At 37.5% G+C, this 15,738-nt stretch overlaps 1 protein-coding gene across 4 annotated transcripts in view; it reads left to right on the top strand.

The window, feature by feature from the left end:
• Positions 1 to 15,738, top strand: part of LOC127454855 (echinoderm microtubule-associated protein-like 5) — a 206,223-nt gene that overhangs the window by 136,650 nt on the left and 53,835 nt on the right. For all 4 annotated transcript variants that reach the window (XM_051722326.1, XM_051722324.1, XM_051722325.1 and 1 more), the window contains exons 7-15: positions 2,609 to 2,810; positions 2,907 to 3,044; positions 3,124 to 3,380; positions 4,007 to 4,219; positions 4,786 to 4,953; positions 10,244 to 10,350; positions 10,876 to 10,994; positions 12,907 to 13,093; positions 13,250 to 13,355. In XM_051722326.1, the coding sequence (XP_051578286.1) occupies positions 2,609 to 2,810; positions 2,907 to 3,044; positions 3,124 to 3,380; positions 4,007 to 4,219; positions 4,786 to 4,953; positions 10,244 to 10,350; positions 10,876 to 10,994; positions 12,907 to 13,093; positions 13,250 to 13,355 (1,497 nt within the window). The remainder of the gene's footprint in view (positions 1 to 2,608; positions 2,811 to 2,906; positions 3,045 to 3,123; positions 3,381 to 4,006; positions 4,220 to 4,785; positions 4,954 to 10,243; positions 10,351 to 10,875; positions 10,995 to 12,906; positions 13,094 to 13,249; positions 13,356 to 15,738) is intronic.

Genomic DNA, 15,738 nt, shown 5'->3' with positions numbered 1-15,738 from the left:
TTTGAGTGCATGATTATTGTTTCTCACATTGTGATTCCAAAAACACCAGTAATTCACAACATGACATTACATTGCATATGTCAAGAGGGAGAGACTCTAAATGACTGTGAGAAAAACAGCAGCACTTTAAGTACTAAAGTACAATACAGTACAGGTTTAGTTAAACACTGAATGTGGTTCTTCCTGGTCGTTGTATTAAAGTGGTTTTCATTTTAAGCACGTTAGGGGCCGTTCACACTGAACACATGTTCGGTATACACAGTATACACAATGTTGTGTAAAATATTCAACTTTCAATTAGATTGAACAATTTTTATTGGATAGTTCTTGATACTTAATTTATTAAAAATACTGTATATTCAAAATCCTGAATGATCCAATCCCCCCCAAATAAATAAGTTAAATAAAACTTGTATAAAACTTAAAACTAATAATGAAGACAACTATGCTTGTGTCTAACTCTCGTTAGACTCTCCACAAGGAAGGCCCACGCCGAAACGTGTTGGAGAGAGTTATTTTTATTTATTTTTTTACTTTTTGTAATGAACCATGTAATTATAAAGGCTTTTTAATTATTAAGAGTGCCGTGGTTATCTAGATTTTTGTTTTTGGACTAATATGGACCCTTGACCATAGAGCACCTTAAATTTATACCCCACTTTTGAAGCACTCTCTATTGTTGGACATTGTTTAAGGATTAATATTGTGGGATGGGACACCTCATATTGAATTTATATGCATATTTATGCATGTCTTTTTTTTTTTTTTTTTAAGCAAAACGTATATATAAAGTTTGATATTTAATTTGAACTCTGGTCAAAAAATCCCAGTTCTGGGGTCTATTTTTAAAGTACAAGTTCTGTTTTCCAAAGGAAAAACTCCTTGGGTTTACCCACCATCTGAGGGTGTTTGGTGCTTTGATAACTCTTCAGTAGGGCTGTATGATATGGAGGAAAAACACAATATGCATTAAGTTGTTGGATATGCAATATGCGATGATGACATAAGGACAATTGGAACACCCACCGCCTAAATATACTGAAGTTTGCTGGGGGAAAAAGGGCTTTCTATTCCAGAGAACACAAACATAGTTGACAGAAGAAACAGAAGTAGTGTTTGGAGAAACACTCATTTATTCTCAGTTTTCAAATTATGTCAATTTTATCATGTAATTCAATAATATTCACTAAAGGTTTTTTTGATGCTCTTTAATGCTGTGTGTGACAGATCAAGGTAGCTCTCTATTTAAACAGATCGGGGCTAAATGTTCTCTCTCCAACATATAGAATGGGAAAAAAAACATGAATGAACATCAGGGTATGTTGAAAGATACAGTACAACATACTGAAATGTATCATCTCTCATGTAATTGCCCAATCTGTTAATGTTGAAATGACATGGAGAAAATTAATGGAGGATATCTTGTCCTTTTCTATGGGAGCTTGAGCCCTGGAGCACTCACGGGATCGGCGCCTATGCACACTGCATGCACACACGGCAAATGATAATTGCGCGCCCAGTCTATTAATGTTGCATTCACTAGTCTCTCACCACAAATCAAATACTCAATTTGCACTTAGTCCATTGCCTCAATGAAACCAAATTCTCGTTTTAACCACACACGTTTTTCACTCTGACGCGTTGCCATAGTTGTTTATTTGGTTTGGCTAGCTAGCCTGTTGTTTTAATCGTTGAAATACTGTACAATTAGAACAAGCAATTTTGCAATGTCTTTAAAAAAAACTGCGTTCTTACCCAATCTTGTGAAATGCACACCTTAAAAAACAGCCTATGTTAGACGTACGCCTTATCATATTACATAAAATATTAAATATTATTAAATTACTCAAAATGGTCCTATTTGATTGTCCTTTTTACAGAAACATTCCATTTTTTTCTTCTTGTAACCCTCAAAATAGAGAGAGCATGTGACCCCTCGTAAAGCCCCCAGACCGATGACTGTGCTAGACAAACATCAATCATCTTGCGTCCAAAGACACCTGCATTCATCTGTCTTAAAAGCGCAAGGAGGTATTCTGTTAATGGCCCCTTAGAAGGCAGCAAGGCAGCTCTTTTGGTTTTGGAACAGACCCTACAAGGAAAATTTGCTGTAGTAGGTAGCTGATTGACTTCAACATTTCTAAAATATACAACCAAATAAATACATTTAATATTTGCTCTTATCACGCATTTGCAATAATGTAGCAATTCTTGTGCATTCACTGAGTGCCAAGTAACCATTTAACAATGATGAAAAACCAGGAGGAGAGTCGGATTTGAGTGTTTAGATGTAAACAATTTACATTTAAAAGTGGCCCAGATCGATTTGAAAAAATCAGATCTCATGTGTGAGAAAAATCTGATCTGTACCAGATATCAGTTTAAAAACCACAATTGGTTGACAGTGTAAATGCGGCCTATATGTATTAAAGCACCCAAGACCCTCTCCATTCTCTCCCCAGACGTCCCTAAGTCATGTTGCCCATGACGCTGTACAGCGTGCCCAGTGTACATCCTCCAGTATGTTTCAGGATCATGTCTGTTTACATCCACGATTGACATGTACCATTCCCATGCTTACTGCTTACTCTAAAATGGATGTGTGCAGGCCTGTCTGTGCGCAGTGTGTGCTGGAGAGGGGATCATATTCTGGTGGGCACACAGGACAGCGAGATTTTTGAGGTGGTGGTACATGATCGCACCAAGCCCTTCCTCATCATGCAGGGTCACTGTGAGGGCGAGCTATGGGCCCTGGCAGTTCATCCAACAAAACCCCTTGCCATGACTGGCAGCGATGACCGCTCTGTCCGGTAAGAGCCAAAACAAACCAATAATGCATCTGATAGGAAAGTAAAAATAACAAATGAGATATCTTTTCTCTCTGTATCTGTGTTTGTTATTTGAAGGATCTGGAGTCTCGTAGATCATGCCCTCATAGCACGTTGCAATATGGAGGAGCCTATACGCTGTGCAGCCGTTAGTATGGATGGTATTCACCTGGCTCTTGGCATGAAAGATGGATCCTTCACAGTACTGAGAGTCAGGTAAACCACCCAGGCACAACAAAATATCTTACAGCACAGAAAAACATGTGGATGTGTTTCACCAGTGCTCTTTTTTCAGGGATATGACGGAGGTGGTGCACATAAAGGACCGTAAAGAGGCCATCCATGAACTGAAGTACTCCCCTGATGGAGCACATCTAGCTGTGGGCTCTAACGATAACTCAGTGGACATCTACGGCGTCGTGCAGCGCTACAAGAAGGTGGGCGAATGTATGGGCTCCAGCAGCTTTATCACACACATGGACTGGTCCACTGACGGCAAGTACCTTCAGACAAATGACGGCAATGGTAGGCGGCTCTTCTACAGAATGCCCAGTAAGAGCTCCATACTTTTCTGGATTTGTGCTTTCTGATATATTTCTAAAATAGAAGGACACCCTGCTGAAAAAACGGCATAGCAAAACTACATATTTTTCAAATTGACTTAACGGTGGGTTGTCAGACCAACTAGTCAACAACAGTACATGTTCTTAATGAATCCATGTATATTTAGCCATGTTTTTGGGTTCACCTGACCCCAGTCTGATGCGTTTCTCTTTTTTTGGGGGGGGGGGGGGGGTCTTTACATAAGATGCATTCTTGCATTCAAAAACAGCTCGAAGGAGCTCAACATAATGGAACAGATTGCAGGAAGACACGTTCTCAAGACACATTTTTAAAAGTTGGACCATTTTTAAGTTGACACTGTCAAAAACAGTTTGAGACGCAACACAACAGCCAAAGACGTTTTGCTAGTAAACAGCATTCCTCTGGCCAGCAAGTCTCTAGACCAGTACCAAACCAATATAAACCAACATGGAAAGCATGGAAATTCATGCTGGTCTGTGCTGGTCATTTCAGCAGGGCAGTCTTCAAGTCGTGCTTGAGAAGCAAAAAGATGTTTGCTTAAATCTAACATAGCTTGTGATTTATTGACAATGGTTTGGCCTTTATGTGATTAGGTGGTAAGGAAGTGACTAATAGGGAGGAACTGAAGCTTGTCCAGTGGTCTTCATGGACTTGTGTCCTCGGGCCGGAGGTAAACGGGATCTGGCCCAAGTATTCCGATATCAACGACATCAACTCTGTAGATGCCAACTTCAGTAGTCAAGTTTTAGTTACCGCTGACGATTATGGATTACTTAAATTATTTCGGTACCCTTGTGTAAGAAAAGGTGGGTCTTCTTTTTTAAAGGGGTAGTTCACCCCAAAATTTTAATTCTCTTATTATTCACTCACTTTCATGGCATCCCAGATGTGTATGACTTTCTTTATTCTGCTGAACAAAAAGATTTTTAGAAGAATATTTCAGCTCTGTAGGTCCACACATTGCAAGTGAATGGTGACCAGACCTTTCAAGCTCCAAAAATGACATAAAAACAGCATAGACGTAATCCATACGATTCCAGTGGTTAAATCTGTCTTTAGAAGCAATATAATAGGTGTGGGTGAGAAACAGATCAATATTTCAATCTTTTTTTACTATAAATCTCCACTTTCACATTCTTTCATATTCTAACAGTGAAAGTGGAGATTTATGGTAAAAAAGGATTGAAATATTGATCTGTTTCTCACCCACACCTATTATATTGCTTCTACATGAGGGTAAGTAATTGATGAAAGAATTTACATTTTTGGTTGAACTGTCCCTTTAAGTTTTTGTTAGTTTTGATCTCTTGCATGTTAATGATATTTTGTAAATGATTTATGATTTCTCAATTTGTGTAACTTTTATTTCTAGGTGCAAAATGTAAAAAATATTTAGGACATTCAGCACACATAACCAACGTTAGATGGTCACATGATTATCAGTGGGTCATTACGATTGGTGGAGCTGATCACTCAGTGTTTCAGTGGAAGTTTGTCCCTGAAAGGAAGTTAAAAGAAAATCTTCACATAGCTCCTCAAGGTATGTGTCAAATTCTCTTTAAACTCACATTATCTCTTAAGCAGTGTTGAGTAAGCTACTATGAAACTGTAGCTTTCCTTACTACAACCTGCTTAAAAAAACAAACAATCATTGCTGGTCATCACCATATGTTGCATGTTGCAACAAATAAAAAAACTAAATATTCATTCATTTTGAATATTTACATTTATGATTTATGATCATAAAATATACAAAATATGCAAACTGTCTGTGTGAAAACCTGAGCTCCTGTAATAATACTGTAGCATATAAAGAGTACTAAAATATTAACTATTAGTATTAGCTTTTTAGAAGCTTTAGGGACTGTTATTAATTTACAGTGTTTATGAATTATTGGATATTGCAATGCACGTAGAGCGTTTTTTTTTTTTACGGAACAGCGTATTCAGAACGCATTCTGACTACCATGCAACTTACAGTAGTTCAGATTCACCTGTGTATTCGCTTCATTGTCTGTGCAGATGTAAGTTGTAATATTATGTTTTAGTTGTAGATATAGCTAATCAATATCATACAGATGCATGTTAGAGAGGTAATTAACCCGTTAGTAAAGCAGGTTCGTTCAGCTCACACAGCTCAAGTGCGGAAAATCCTCAACATAGGATACTATGACTGAATTATGAATAAATTATTTCTAAATGTTTCTTCCTCTAAAAACATTGCTAGTGCATTGTTAATGCCATGCTGTATTATTTTTTCTCATCAAATTGTCATAAACATTAAGATTTAATTAAAATAATTTAAGAATAAAATAATTTAATTATCATACATTTTTATGTCATCTTCGTTAGCGTTGTCAAAATAAAAATACCCCTCAAAATGTTGGTCATTATTTTTGTTAACGAGATCAGGGCCGGTGTTCTGTCAAAGTCTGTTCTCTCTATGTTTCCCCTTAGGTTAGTGTTCCTCGTAGCGCCGTTAAACATTAAATATAGGGGAACAGACTTCGACACTAACCTAAGGTGAAACATTGGGAGAACAGACTTCGACACTAACCTAAGGTGAAACATTGGGGGAACAGACTTCGACACTAACCTAAGGTGAAACATTGGGGGAACAGACTTCGACACTAACCTAAGGTGAAACATAGGGGGAACAGACTTCGACACTAACCTAAGGTGAAACATTGGGGGAACAGACTTCGACACTAACCTAAGGTGAAACATAGGGGGAACAGACTTCGACACTAACCTAAGGTGAAACATAGGGGGAACAGACTTCGACACTAACCTAAGGTGAAACATAGGGGGAACAGACTTCGACACTAACCTAAGGTGAAACATTGGGGGAACAGACTTCGACACTAACCTAAGGTGAAACATAGGGGGAACAGACTTAGACACTAGCCTAAGGCGAAACATTGGGAGAACAGACTTCGACACTAACCAAAGGTGAAACATTGGGGGAACAGACTTCAACACTAACCTAAGGTGAAACATTGGGGGAACAGACTTCGACACTAACCAAAGGCGAAACATAGGGGGAACAGACTTAGACACTAGCCTGAGGTGAAACATTGGGGGAACAGACTTAGACACTAGCCTGAGGTGAAACATTGGGGGAACAGACTTCGACACTAACCCTAAGGGGAAACATTGGGGTAACAGACTTTGACACTAACCTTTAGGAGAATCATAGGGGGAACAGGCTTCGACACTAACCTAAGGCGAAACACTGGGGGAACAGACTTCAGACACTAGCCTGAGGTGAAACATTGGGGGAACAGACTTCGACACTAACCCTGAGGGGAAACATTGGGGTAACAGACTTCGACACTAACCTTTAGGAGAATCATAGGGGGAACAGGCTTCGACACTAACCTAAGGCGAAACACTGGGGGAACAGACTTCAGACACTAACCTTAAGGAGAAACATAGGGGAAACAGACTTCGACACTAATCTTAAGGGGAAAAATAGGGGGAACAGACTTCGACACTAACCTAAGGGGAAACATAGGGGGAACAGACTTCGACACTAACCTAAGGGGAAACATAGGGGGAACAGACTTCGACACTAACCTTTAGGAGAATCATAGGGGGAACAGGCTTCGACACTAACCTAAGGCGAAACACTGGGGGAACAGACTTCAGACACTAACCTTAAGGAGAAACATAGGGGGAACAGACTTCGACACTAACCTTAAGGGGAAAAATAGGGGGAACAGACTTCGACACTAACCTTAAGGGGAAACATAGGGGGAACAGACTTCGACACTAACCTAAGGGGAAACATTGGGGGAACGGTCTTCAACACTAACCTAAGGGGAAACATAGGGGGAACAGACTTAGACACTAACCTAACAGACTTCGACACTAACCTAAGGCGAAACATGGGGGAACACACTTCGACAGAACACTGGTCCAACCTACAGTGCATAGTCAATGAACATAATAATATATATGTTAAATATTTAAAAATAATATTGAAAAGCTTAACAGACTTTTTTGATACTTCTTGTGGCTCTAAATATTCCTTATCTCACACGTCCGTTGCAGTCAACGTGCGTGGACTTCATCATTTAACATACAAAGCAGAATGACGGAGATAACCAAAAAGCAACATATTAAGAATATGAAGAGCTCTGAATAATCACTAAATGACAAATAACAGCAGTGTGTACAAAATCGGCAAACAGTAAAGCTATAAACTGTACACAATAATCTGGATAATTTATTCTGCAATGCGTTACTGGGTACTCCAGTGCTGTTTTTCTTATAACAGTAGGCTATTATTAGACACAGATCGCACACCTTGGTGAATAATACTCACATTTGACAAAAATGCAGAAAATAAGTTATGAAATATATTACTTTGTGGCTATTTGTGTCATTGAGGCTTACTTAGTTTAACGGATAGCAGAAACAGTGCTTGTCAAAGCATAAAACTTTCATGTTTTGTCAAGAACAATCTGGGGAAGGAATTCAGACACTGCCGACATAAACACCCAAAAAACTCACACAGAGTGAAAACATGAACAATTACTCTGCAAAATAACTAAAACTATTCTATCTGCAAATATCTGCTCTCTATGATTTATGTTTTTATACTTTACATGTATTCATTTGTTTATTTTTTATCTTTTTTTTTTAGGTGTTGTGTTAATAGTTCCTATTTAAAATAAGTAGTTTTAGTTATATTTTGTTCCCCACATTGTTGTAGCTACCTGATTTTTACTGAAGTTTATCCACTTTTGCACATATTCTGGCCAACTTTTTGTTTTAACTGATTTTGTTGCATACGTTGTAGCCATAGCACTGCACTTTGCACACTCACGAAAATAGAGTCCTCTATTTTTTCCTCTTGTGAAAAGTAGGGATGCACCGATCTGATACCTGGATCCGTATCGGCTCCGATACTGAAGCTTTTAGACGATCGGGTATCGGTCCGATGAGCCCGATCCAAATCCAATACTGTGTGTTAGTCATGTTCGTTACTGTCAAGCTCCAAAAATGACATAAAAGAACCATAAAAACACCATTAAAGCAGTTCATATGACTCGTGCATTTTATTCAAAGCCACTTGAAGACGTGCGATAGCTCTGTGAATCACAAAATTAATTAAAATTAATAAAAATGTATTATTATTATTATTATTATTATTATTGTCATTAGTATTTGTTTACAATTTATAACAATACTTAAGTTGAATGGGTTCCAAAAAATAACTGTGTGAATGAAAAGTGGACTGATGTCTTACAACTAAACTGAGCAAAAAAGAGATCTGAATCATTTAAAGTCCAGATGCAAGTTGAAACATTTAAAAAAATAAAAAAATAAATAAAAAAATAAAAATAACACTGGTTCTTTTCTGCTGATGACTTGTACTGGAATTACTGTTAATTTTGCTGCTACATTATCCAGTATACTAGGTAATAATAAAGTTTTTCTTAATAAGCTATACATTTATATTGAAATAATGTGTAGTTAGAGGTTTGTGTTTCTTTACATATTAAAGAGTACTCCCAATTAGTTCCACGCAATAATGTAAAGATATTCTAAACTGATTATGCAAAAAAACAACACTGGTATCAGCTTTGGATCAGTATCGGCCGATGCTGAGATTTCCTATATCAGAATCGGATCGGAAGAGAAAAAGTGGTATCGGTGCATCCCTAGTGAAAAGTCGTGGAAATGTAATATATGGGACTATAGCGGTTTACCCTGGAATAGTTTACATCCGCATTCCAAACCCAGATATGTGAAAAGGGTCCATTATTCATCATGAGAAGGCACGGTCTAATCGTTTGAGTGGTGCTTTTGTCCACAAATTCAGAAGCATGGATCACAAATGTATTTACATGGTGTAAAAATGGGGAGTTGCATGTTTTGCCTCGTGATGCAGATAGAGCTGTAGGCACTCCTTCAATGACAGACTCAAATATGTTTGAGTTTATCATGCTTTTCTTATGGGAGTTTCTAGAACTATGGACATGTACCCCAGGGTGCGTTAAACAAGCATGGTCTTACTCTGGCAATTTCGTCATTACAAACTAACTTTACAACACTAATACATTCGGTTCAGCATTTATGTGTGGATTACATTGTGAATAAGAAATGTTATGCATTTCTTTGTGTTTGATGGACAAAACCCTTCCAAAGACATAGCGACATATGATTACATGACACACAGAGTGATAATTCAAATAATTCAAATGTGTTCACCATGAGTTGTTTAGATGTGCATGCAAGCACACCTCCAGATGCTTCTTTAGATTTGATGTAGAGTCTTTGCAGTGGACAGGATATTACGTTTTGAAAGGCAGAGATTGCATTGCACAGTAATGTTTTTGCCCTGTGTCTCCTTAAAAGTTTAATGATTTTTGTAGATCCAGTAGTCAAATGCTGAGTGAGACCGCTAGTTTGTCTCCAACACCGCTCTCAAGCATTCTTTTTTTACATTTGGATTTACATTTATTTTCCAGTCTATTGATTTTCCCTCTTATGGTCCAATGCCTGTGCTGCTGAAATATACACTGGATTAAGAAAAGCACCTTATTTACTTGTGCAATCTAATATGTAGCTTTTCATTTTCCTAATAGTTTTCGCACTGCTCACGTTTGCAGTTCTGTTTATCAGCAGTTTTCTGAGTGATAAATCTATGAAGGGGAGAGGTAGCACTTAAAAGTGACTAATAAATTACTCTGGGTTTCTCAGAAAATTAAGATAAATGGAATCGTTGCTAATTTGTTAATTCAGTTGAACTTGAGTGGAATGCTTAAACTGCATAATCAACACAGAAGATTAAGTTTTCTCCACTGCATATCTTGCAGAGACATTGGTGGATTCACACAGCGAGGAATCTGACTCAGAACAGTCAGACGTGCCTGAGATGGACTCTGAAATCGAACAGGAAACACAGCTTACATACCGGCGACAGGTATGTAATGTCATGGCTATTAAAGCTTTTAAAATGAACCAGAGTTGGAGTCAAGATTGGACCCAGACCAAGACCTAACCCCAGCATCCAGACAAAAACCTGTTGGCCCAAGAACAAGGTTGTCAGTTAATAAACTGCAAAAGAGAATATTGAGCTATGGATTTCTTGTGAATTCACTGTAATAGTCAAGATAACTTCACCGACCTGTGCTTGAGGTAATTATCACCTTTAATACATTGGAAATAGATTGCACAATTCTCTGAGACCATAAGCTTGTACCCAGATCCAGGTAAAGAGTTTAGGTTTTGAGACCTAGATATCCAGACCAAGGCCATGTTTATGTGCACTAGAGAGGTCTGATGAGCAAGACCATAAGATTAAGACTTGAACTCTGAAATGAGCCAAATAAATCTTTGACGAAACCTGGCAGCAGATCCTTACTGGGTGCTGCGATAAGATCCGAATGCTCGTCTGTTCTAATCTGTGAATTTTGTGAGTTTTTGATGATCAGATATCCCTGTCCAGGTTTACAAAGAAGATCTACCTCAGCTTAAAGAGCAGTGTAAGGAGAAGCATCGTGCCATGACCATGAAGAAGAGGGAAAAAGCTCCAGCCGGTGGAATGAGGTTGCACTTTATCCATGGGTAAGAGCTACTACAGATTGCCCAACACAGCACTGACACTTATTACTGTTTGTTCTGAATGATACCATTCCTGCTTTTTGTTATTTTCACTCCAGAATTTAAGTTTAATTTCAGAGAATCTGTCCAGTCAAAAGTGCTGAACAGACAGCAAATCAATTGTAACAATTCCAAGGTTGTCTTCCAAACATAAACATACAGTAGTGAGGGTATGGTTTGGTAATAATGAAAATCCTTCTAGAATGTTCACTTAAAAAACAAGTTCAGATGTTAGCAGTTTTTGGTATCTAGGTGGTTGAAGCTGGTCATTAGCTGGTTCAAGCTTGTTTTAGTGGCTGGTCTGCTGTACTACCATCCGGCAGGGATGAGGCTGACCTGGTAGGTATCATATCAGTTGGTTAGGTTATGCTTAAAGGGACAATTCACCCAAAAATGGAAATTCTCTCATTATTTACTCACCCTCATGCCATCCCAGATGTGTATGACTTTCTTTCTTCTGCTGGACACAAATGAAGATTTTTAGAAGAATATTTCAGCTCTGTAGGTCCATACAGTGCAAGTGAATGGTGACCAGAATGTTCAAGGTCCAAAAAGCACATAAAGGCAGCATTAAATTAATCCATATGACTCCAGTAGTTAAATTCATGTCTTCAGAAGTGATATGATAGGGGTGGGTGAGAAACAGATCAATATTTAATTTTTTACTATAAATCTCCACTTTAATGTTCACTGTCACATTCTTCTTTTGTTTTTGGCGATTCGCATTCTTCGTGCATATCGCCACCTACTGGGCAGGGAGGAGAATTTATAGTAAAAAATGACTTAAATATTTATCTGTTTCTCACCTTATATACTTTTTGGACCTTCAAAGTTCTGGCCACCATTCACTTGCTTTGTATGGACCTACAGAGCTGAGATATTCTTCTAAAAATCTTCATTTGTGTTCAGCAGAAGAATGAAAGTCATACACATATGGGATGGCATGAGGTAAATAAATGATGAGAGTGTTTTCATTTTTGGGTGAACTATTACTTTAAGGGCCATCAAAAATGAGCAGCATTTGCTGTAAAAATAAGAAAAATATGTAACCATCCTTAAAGCTAAATCAATTACTTCTGTTCAAGTAACCTTGGATTAAGTTTATTTTCTTACCCAAATGGCAGATTTTCTTGTTTTAAGCATAAATATAACAAAAAGTAATAAGGTTTATGCTATAAACAAGATATATTATCTGAAAAGATGTTGTATTTTCTTGCACAGTTTTGCTTCTTAAGTAAACTTATCTTGTTTTAAGGATGTTTAGATATTTTGCTGGAAACCAAGAAAAAAAATACTGTTAATCTTTTATTCATCTTTTATAATGTAGACTTTTAAAAGTAGTAAGCTGCAGTTGTTACCATAAGGAGCTATTTCTACCTGATCTAACTCTTGAAATTAATTTGTTGGTGCAATCTAATATATTCTAGTTGATTCAGACATGTCCAATTTTCTTTTTTTTACTTGAATCAAACCAGTTAATTTAGATTTAGACCACATGAAGCACATTATTAGGTTAACTTTTTTTTCAGTGTGACAGACATGACATACAGAAAATAGTTATAAACTAGCTCATGCACTGTTGGAGATGAGTTGGAGTACAGAAAGCAGGACTGTCAAAGGAGATGGTGAGGTATTTGTCTTTTGCCAGACAACCTAGTTTTTATCCACTGAGAGAGTGTGGAAGTTTTGCAGTTGTACCTGGGAGTAAACCTAAACCAATTATATTGACAACACACATTTTAAGTAACTTCAAAATTTTAACTTTGTTTTAGGTGCCTCCATAAATCATCTGATGGATTAAGAGTTACAGATTAAGCCTAAGAACATACGCCATTTGTATGTGGAAATATTTGTAATGTGTGTATGTGTGTTTTAGTTACAGAGGTTATGACTGCAGGAGTAACCTCTTCTACACTCAGACGGGTGAGATTGTGTATCATGTGGCAGCTGTGGGTGTGGTGTACAACAGACAGCAGAACACACAACGCTTTTACCTGGGACATGATGATGACATTCTTTGTCTGGCCATACACCCTGTCAAAGACTATGTAGCCACAGGCCAGGTACAGCCAAACAGCACAAATATCTGTCAGCATGCTTGCAGAGCAGAGAGCTTTCTCTGTTGATCTTTAATGATATCTCAAAGCAAATGATAAACGTCTGCCTGATTTTACCATATAGTCTGGACAAATTGATAACCATGTTTGTTTCTTATTAAGGTGGGCCGAGATTCTTCCATTCATATTTGGGAAACAGAGTTTTTAAAGCCGCTGTCTGTTCTTAAAGGATTTCACCAGTTTGGAGTGTGTGCACTTGACTTCTCAGGTATGGTATGTTCGGTTAACAAGAAGTGTCAGTGAATCATATCTTAATTAGTGGTGCTTGTTAAAGCTATTGATCATAATTATGGCTAGGAATTTTTCAAAAGTCCTAACTGTAGGCACTTAACTTCGGCACAGAATTTGCACAGATTCAATCAATCAGTCAATCCATCCATCCATTTATCCATCCATCCATCCATCCATCCATCCATCCATCAATTTATCCATTCTTCCATCTATCCATCATCCATCTGTTCATCCACCCATTTACCATCCATCCATTTATCCATCATACATCCATCCATATATCATCCATCGATTTATCCATCCATCCATCATTAATCCATCCATCCACCAATTTATCCATCCACCCATCCATCCATTGATTTATCCATCCATCCATAATTTGTCCATCCATCCACCGATTTATCCATCCATCCATTTATCCGTCAGTCCATTCATCCATCCATCCTTCTATCCATCCATCCATTTATCCATCCATACACCCATTTATTCATCTATCCATCTATCCATCTATCCATCTATCCATCCATCCATCCATCCATTAAAAAATATTTAGATATTTAGAGATGTAGATGTAGAGTATGTGAATAAACTATTAACAGTCGTTAGGGATGTATGTGCAAGATGGCAATTAACTGTCCATAGGAATGTACTGTATGTGTGGGATGTCTGTATAGAATGATTATGTTGTGTGTGTATGTGTGCCTGTGTATTGTGTGGAGAGTTGTACCATGGGCAGCATCCTCAATAAGAATGCTGAAAGCTTTGGGGAAGAAACTCCTCCTGAGCCTCTCTGAGTTGGCCTTCAGGCCACGGTAGCATTAATAGGGGGTGCCAGAGCAAAATTCACATGTACACCTTGGAGCTATCATCAGCCTGTTCTCCATATTCTGCCTGTCTAGCAGCTGTCTGGAAATAGCAGATTCAGTTCCACAAACAACACTTGGCAGCACCTGTGATCTATAAGTTCATCTCATAGAATTAGACTTTTGACTATCTCTCAAAGTCTTGTCTACTTTGCAGCTTATTCTGGCCAAGATTAACCCATATAGATAGGAAGAGACAGTCTTACCAAGATGTAAAACCATCAATCAAAGTTTCTTTTATGCAACATTTAGGGGCTGGTAAATCTGAAATCGATGATACCTCAATTATAGATCGGTGAGCAATGAGCATTTGTGAGTGTCTGTGAACAATTTTGTGCACAAATTATGATAAGAATTTCTTTGTTAAAAAGTACTGATTGTTTCATGGTGCATAACATGGTCTATTTATGTAGTAGCCTTGGGTCACATAATGCAGCAGTCTGGTTCTGGAAGTAAAAATTCTGTTCATTCTGCTCAACAATAACTTGTAAACCTTGAAAGATAGGCCTAGCGTGAGCTCCGAGGTTGTTAATCGATGGTTAATGCCCCTTTTGAAGCCATCAGTACACATTATTATCACTTAATTTAAAAAAAAAAAGAAAATCATGTTTAATAGTGGAATTTGTGGTGAAGAACTACACTCCCCATGATCATGCAGTGGAAGATTTACCAATAAGAGAATTGCAGAAAATTGCCCCAAAAGAGCTCTACAGCAACTGCCCACTCCAATGATGCATTGTGAATGACACAATCGAGTGGGTTTCCCTACACTCTCAAACTGCTTACATATTTGTATATATCTGAATATTTTGCATTAAACTTACCATGGTAATAAATTGTTTATATACTCATAGTCATCGTTAAAACAATAGTTTTCTATTTTCTATTGTTTTTAATTCAGTTACTTCATGGAATTGTAGTTCATCCCCTCATGAAAAACATTAAGTACACAGTACAAATTTGTTTTTCTGTTAGATTTTCAGATACTTTTTTGCTTCAAATCAAAGTTTTTAATGTTGTGATTCACTTTGAAGCTGGTTGGTTTTGTTCATGATTTTGAACTCTTTATTTTATGAAATCCCAATGGGAAAAATTAAGGGAAAAAATGCTTCTGGAACCAAAATGGCTGAAAAAGTAGGCATACACATATGGTGCTTTGGAATACTTGTTTCTGATTTGTGAAACTGCATTCTGTGATTAACATCTTTTATATAATGACCTCTAAATTGTATATTTGATTGTTTCCAAGCTATTTTATTGTCTTTCGTATCACTCTGCGGCCTCTCTATTTTCATATAAACACGAGTTAGAATATGCGACTCAGAATGTTTAGCCAGCGACTGTAGTAAAAATGGAGGCCTTGTAGGACTGTTTTTAATTTTAATGCATTACAAGTAAGAAAATAGATTATGTAATCTTTTCATCTCAAATAAATATTTCACGTCCATGTATTTATTTGTTGAGAAGCTGTGTAATAAGCAGGATAACGTACAGCCA

The sequence above is a fragment of the Myxocyprinus asiaticus genome, chromosome 17 (assembly GCF_019703515.2).
Source record: "Myxocyprinus asiaticus isolate MX2 ecotype Aquarium Trade chromosome 17, UBuf_Myxa_2, whole genome shotgun sequence".
NCBI lineage: Eukaryota > Metazoa > Chordata > Actinopteri > Cypriniformes > Catostomidae > Myxocyprinus > Myxocyprinus asiaticus.
The sequence above is the reverse complement of the archived record's forward strand: the minus strand, read 5'-3'. Positions and strand labels throughout refer to the sequence as shown.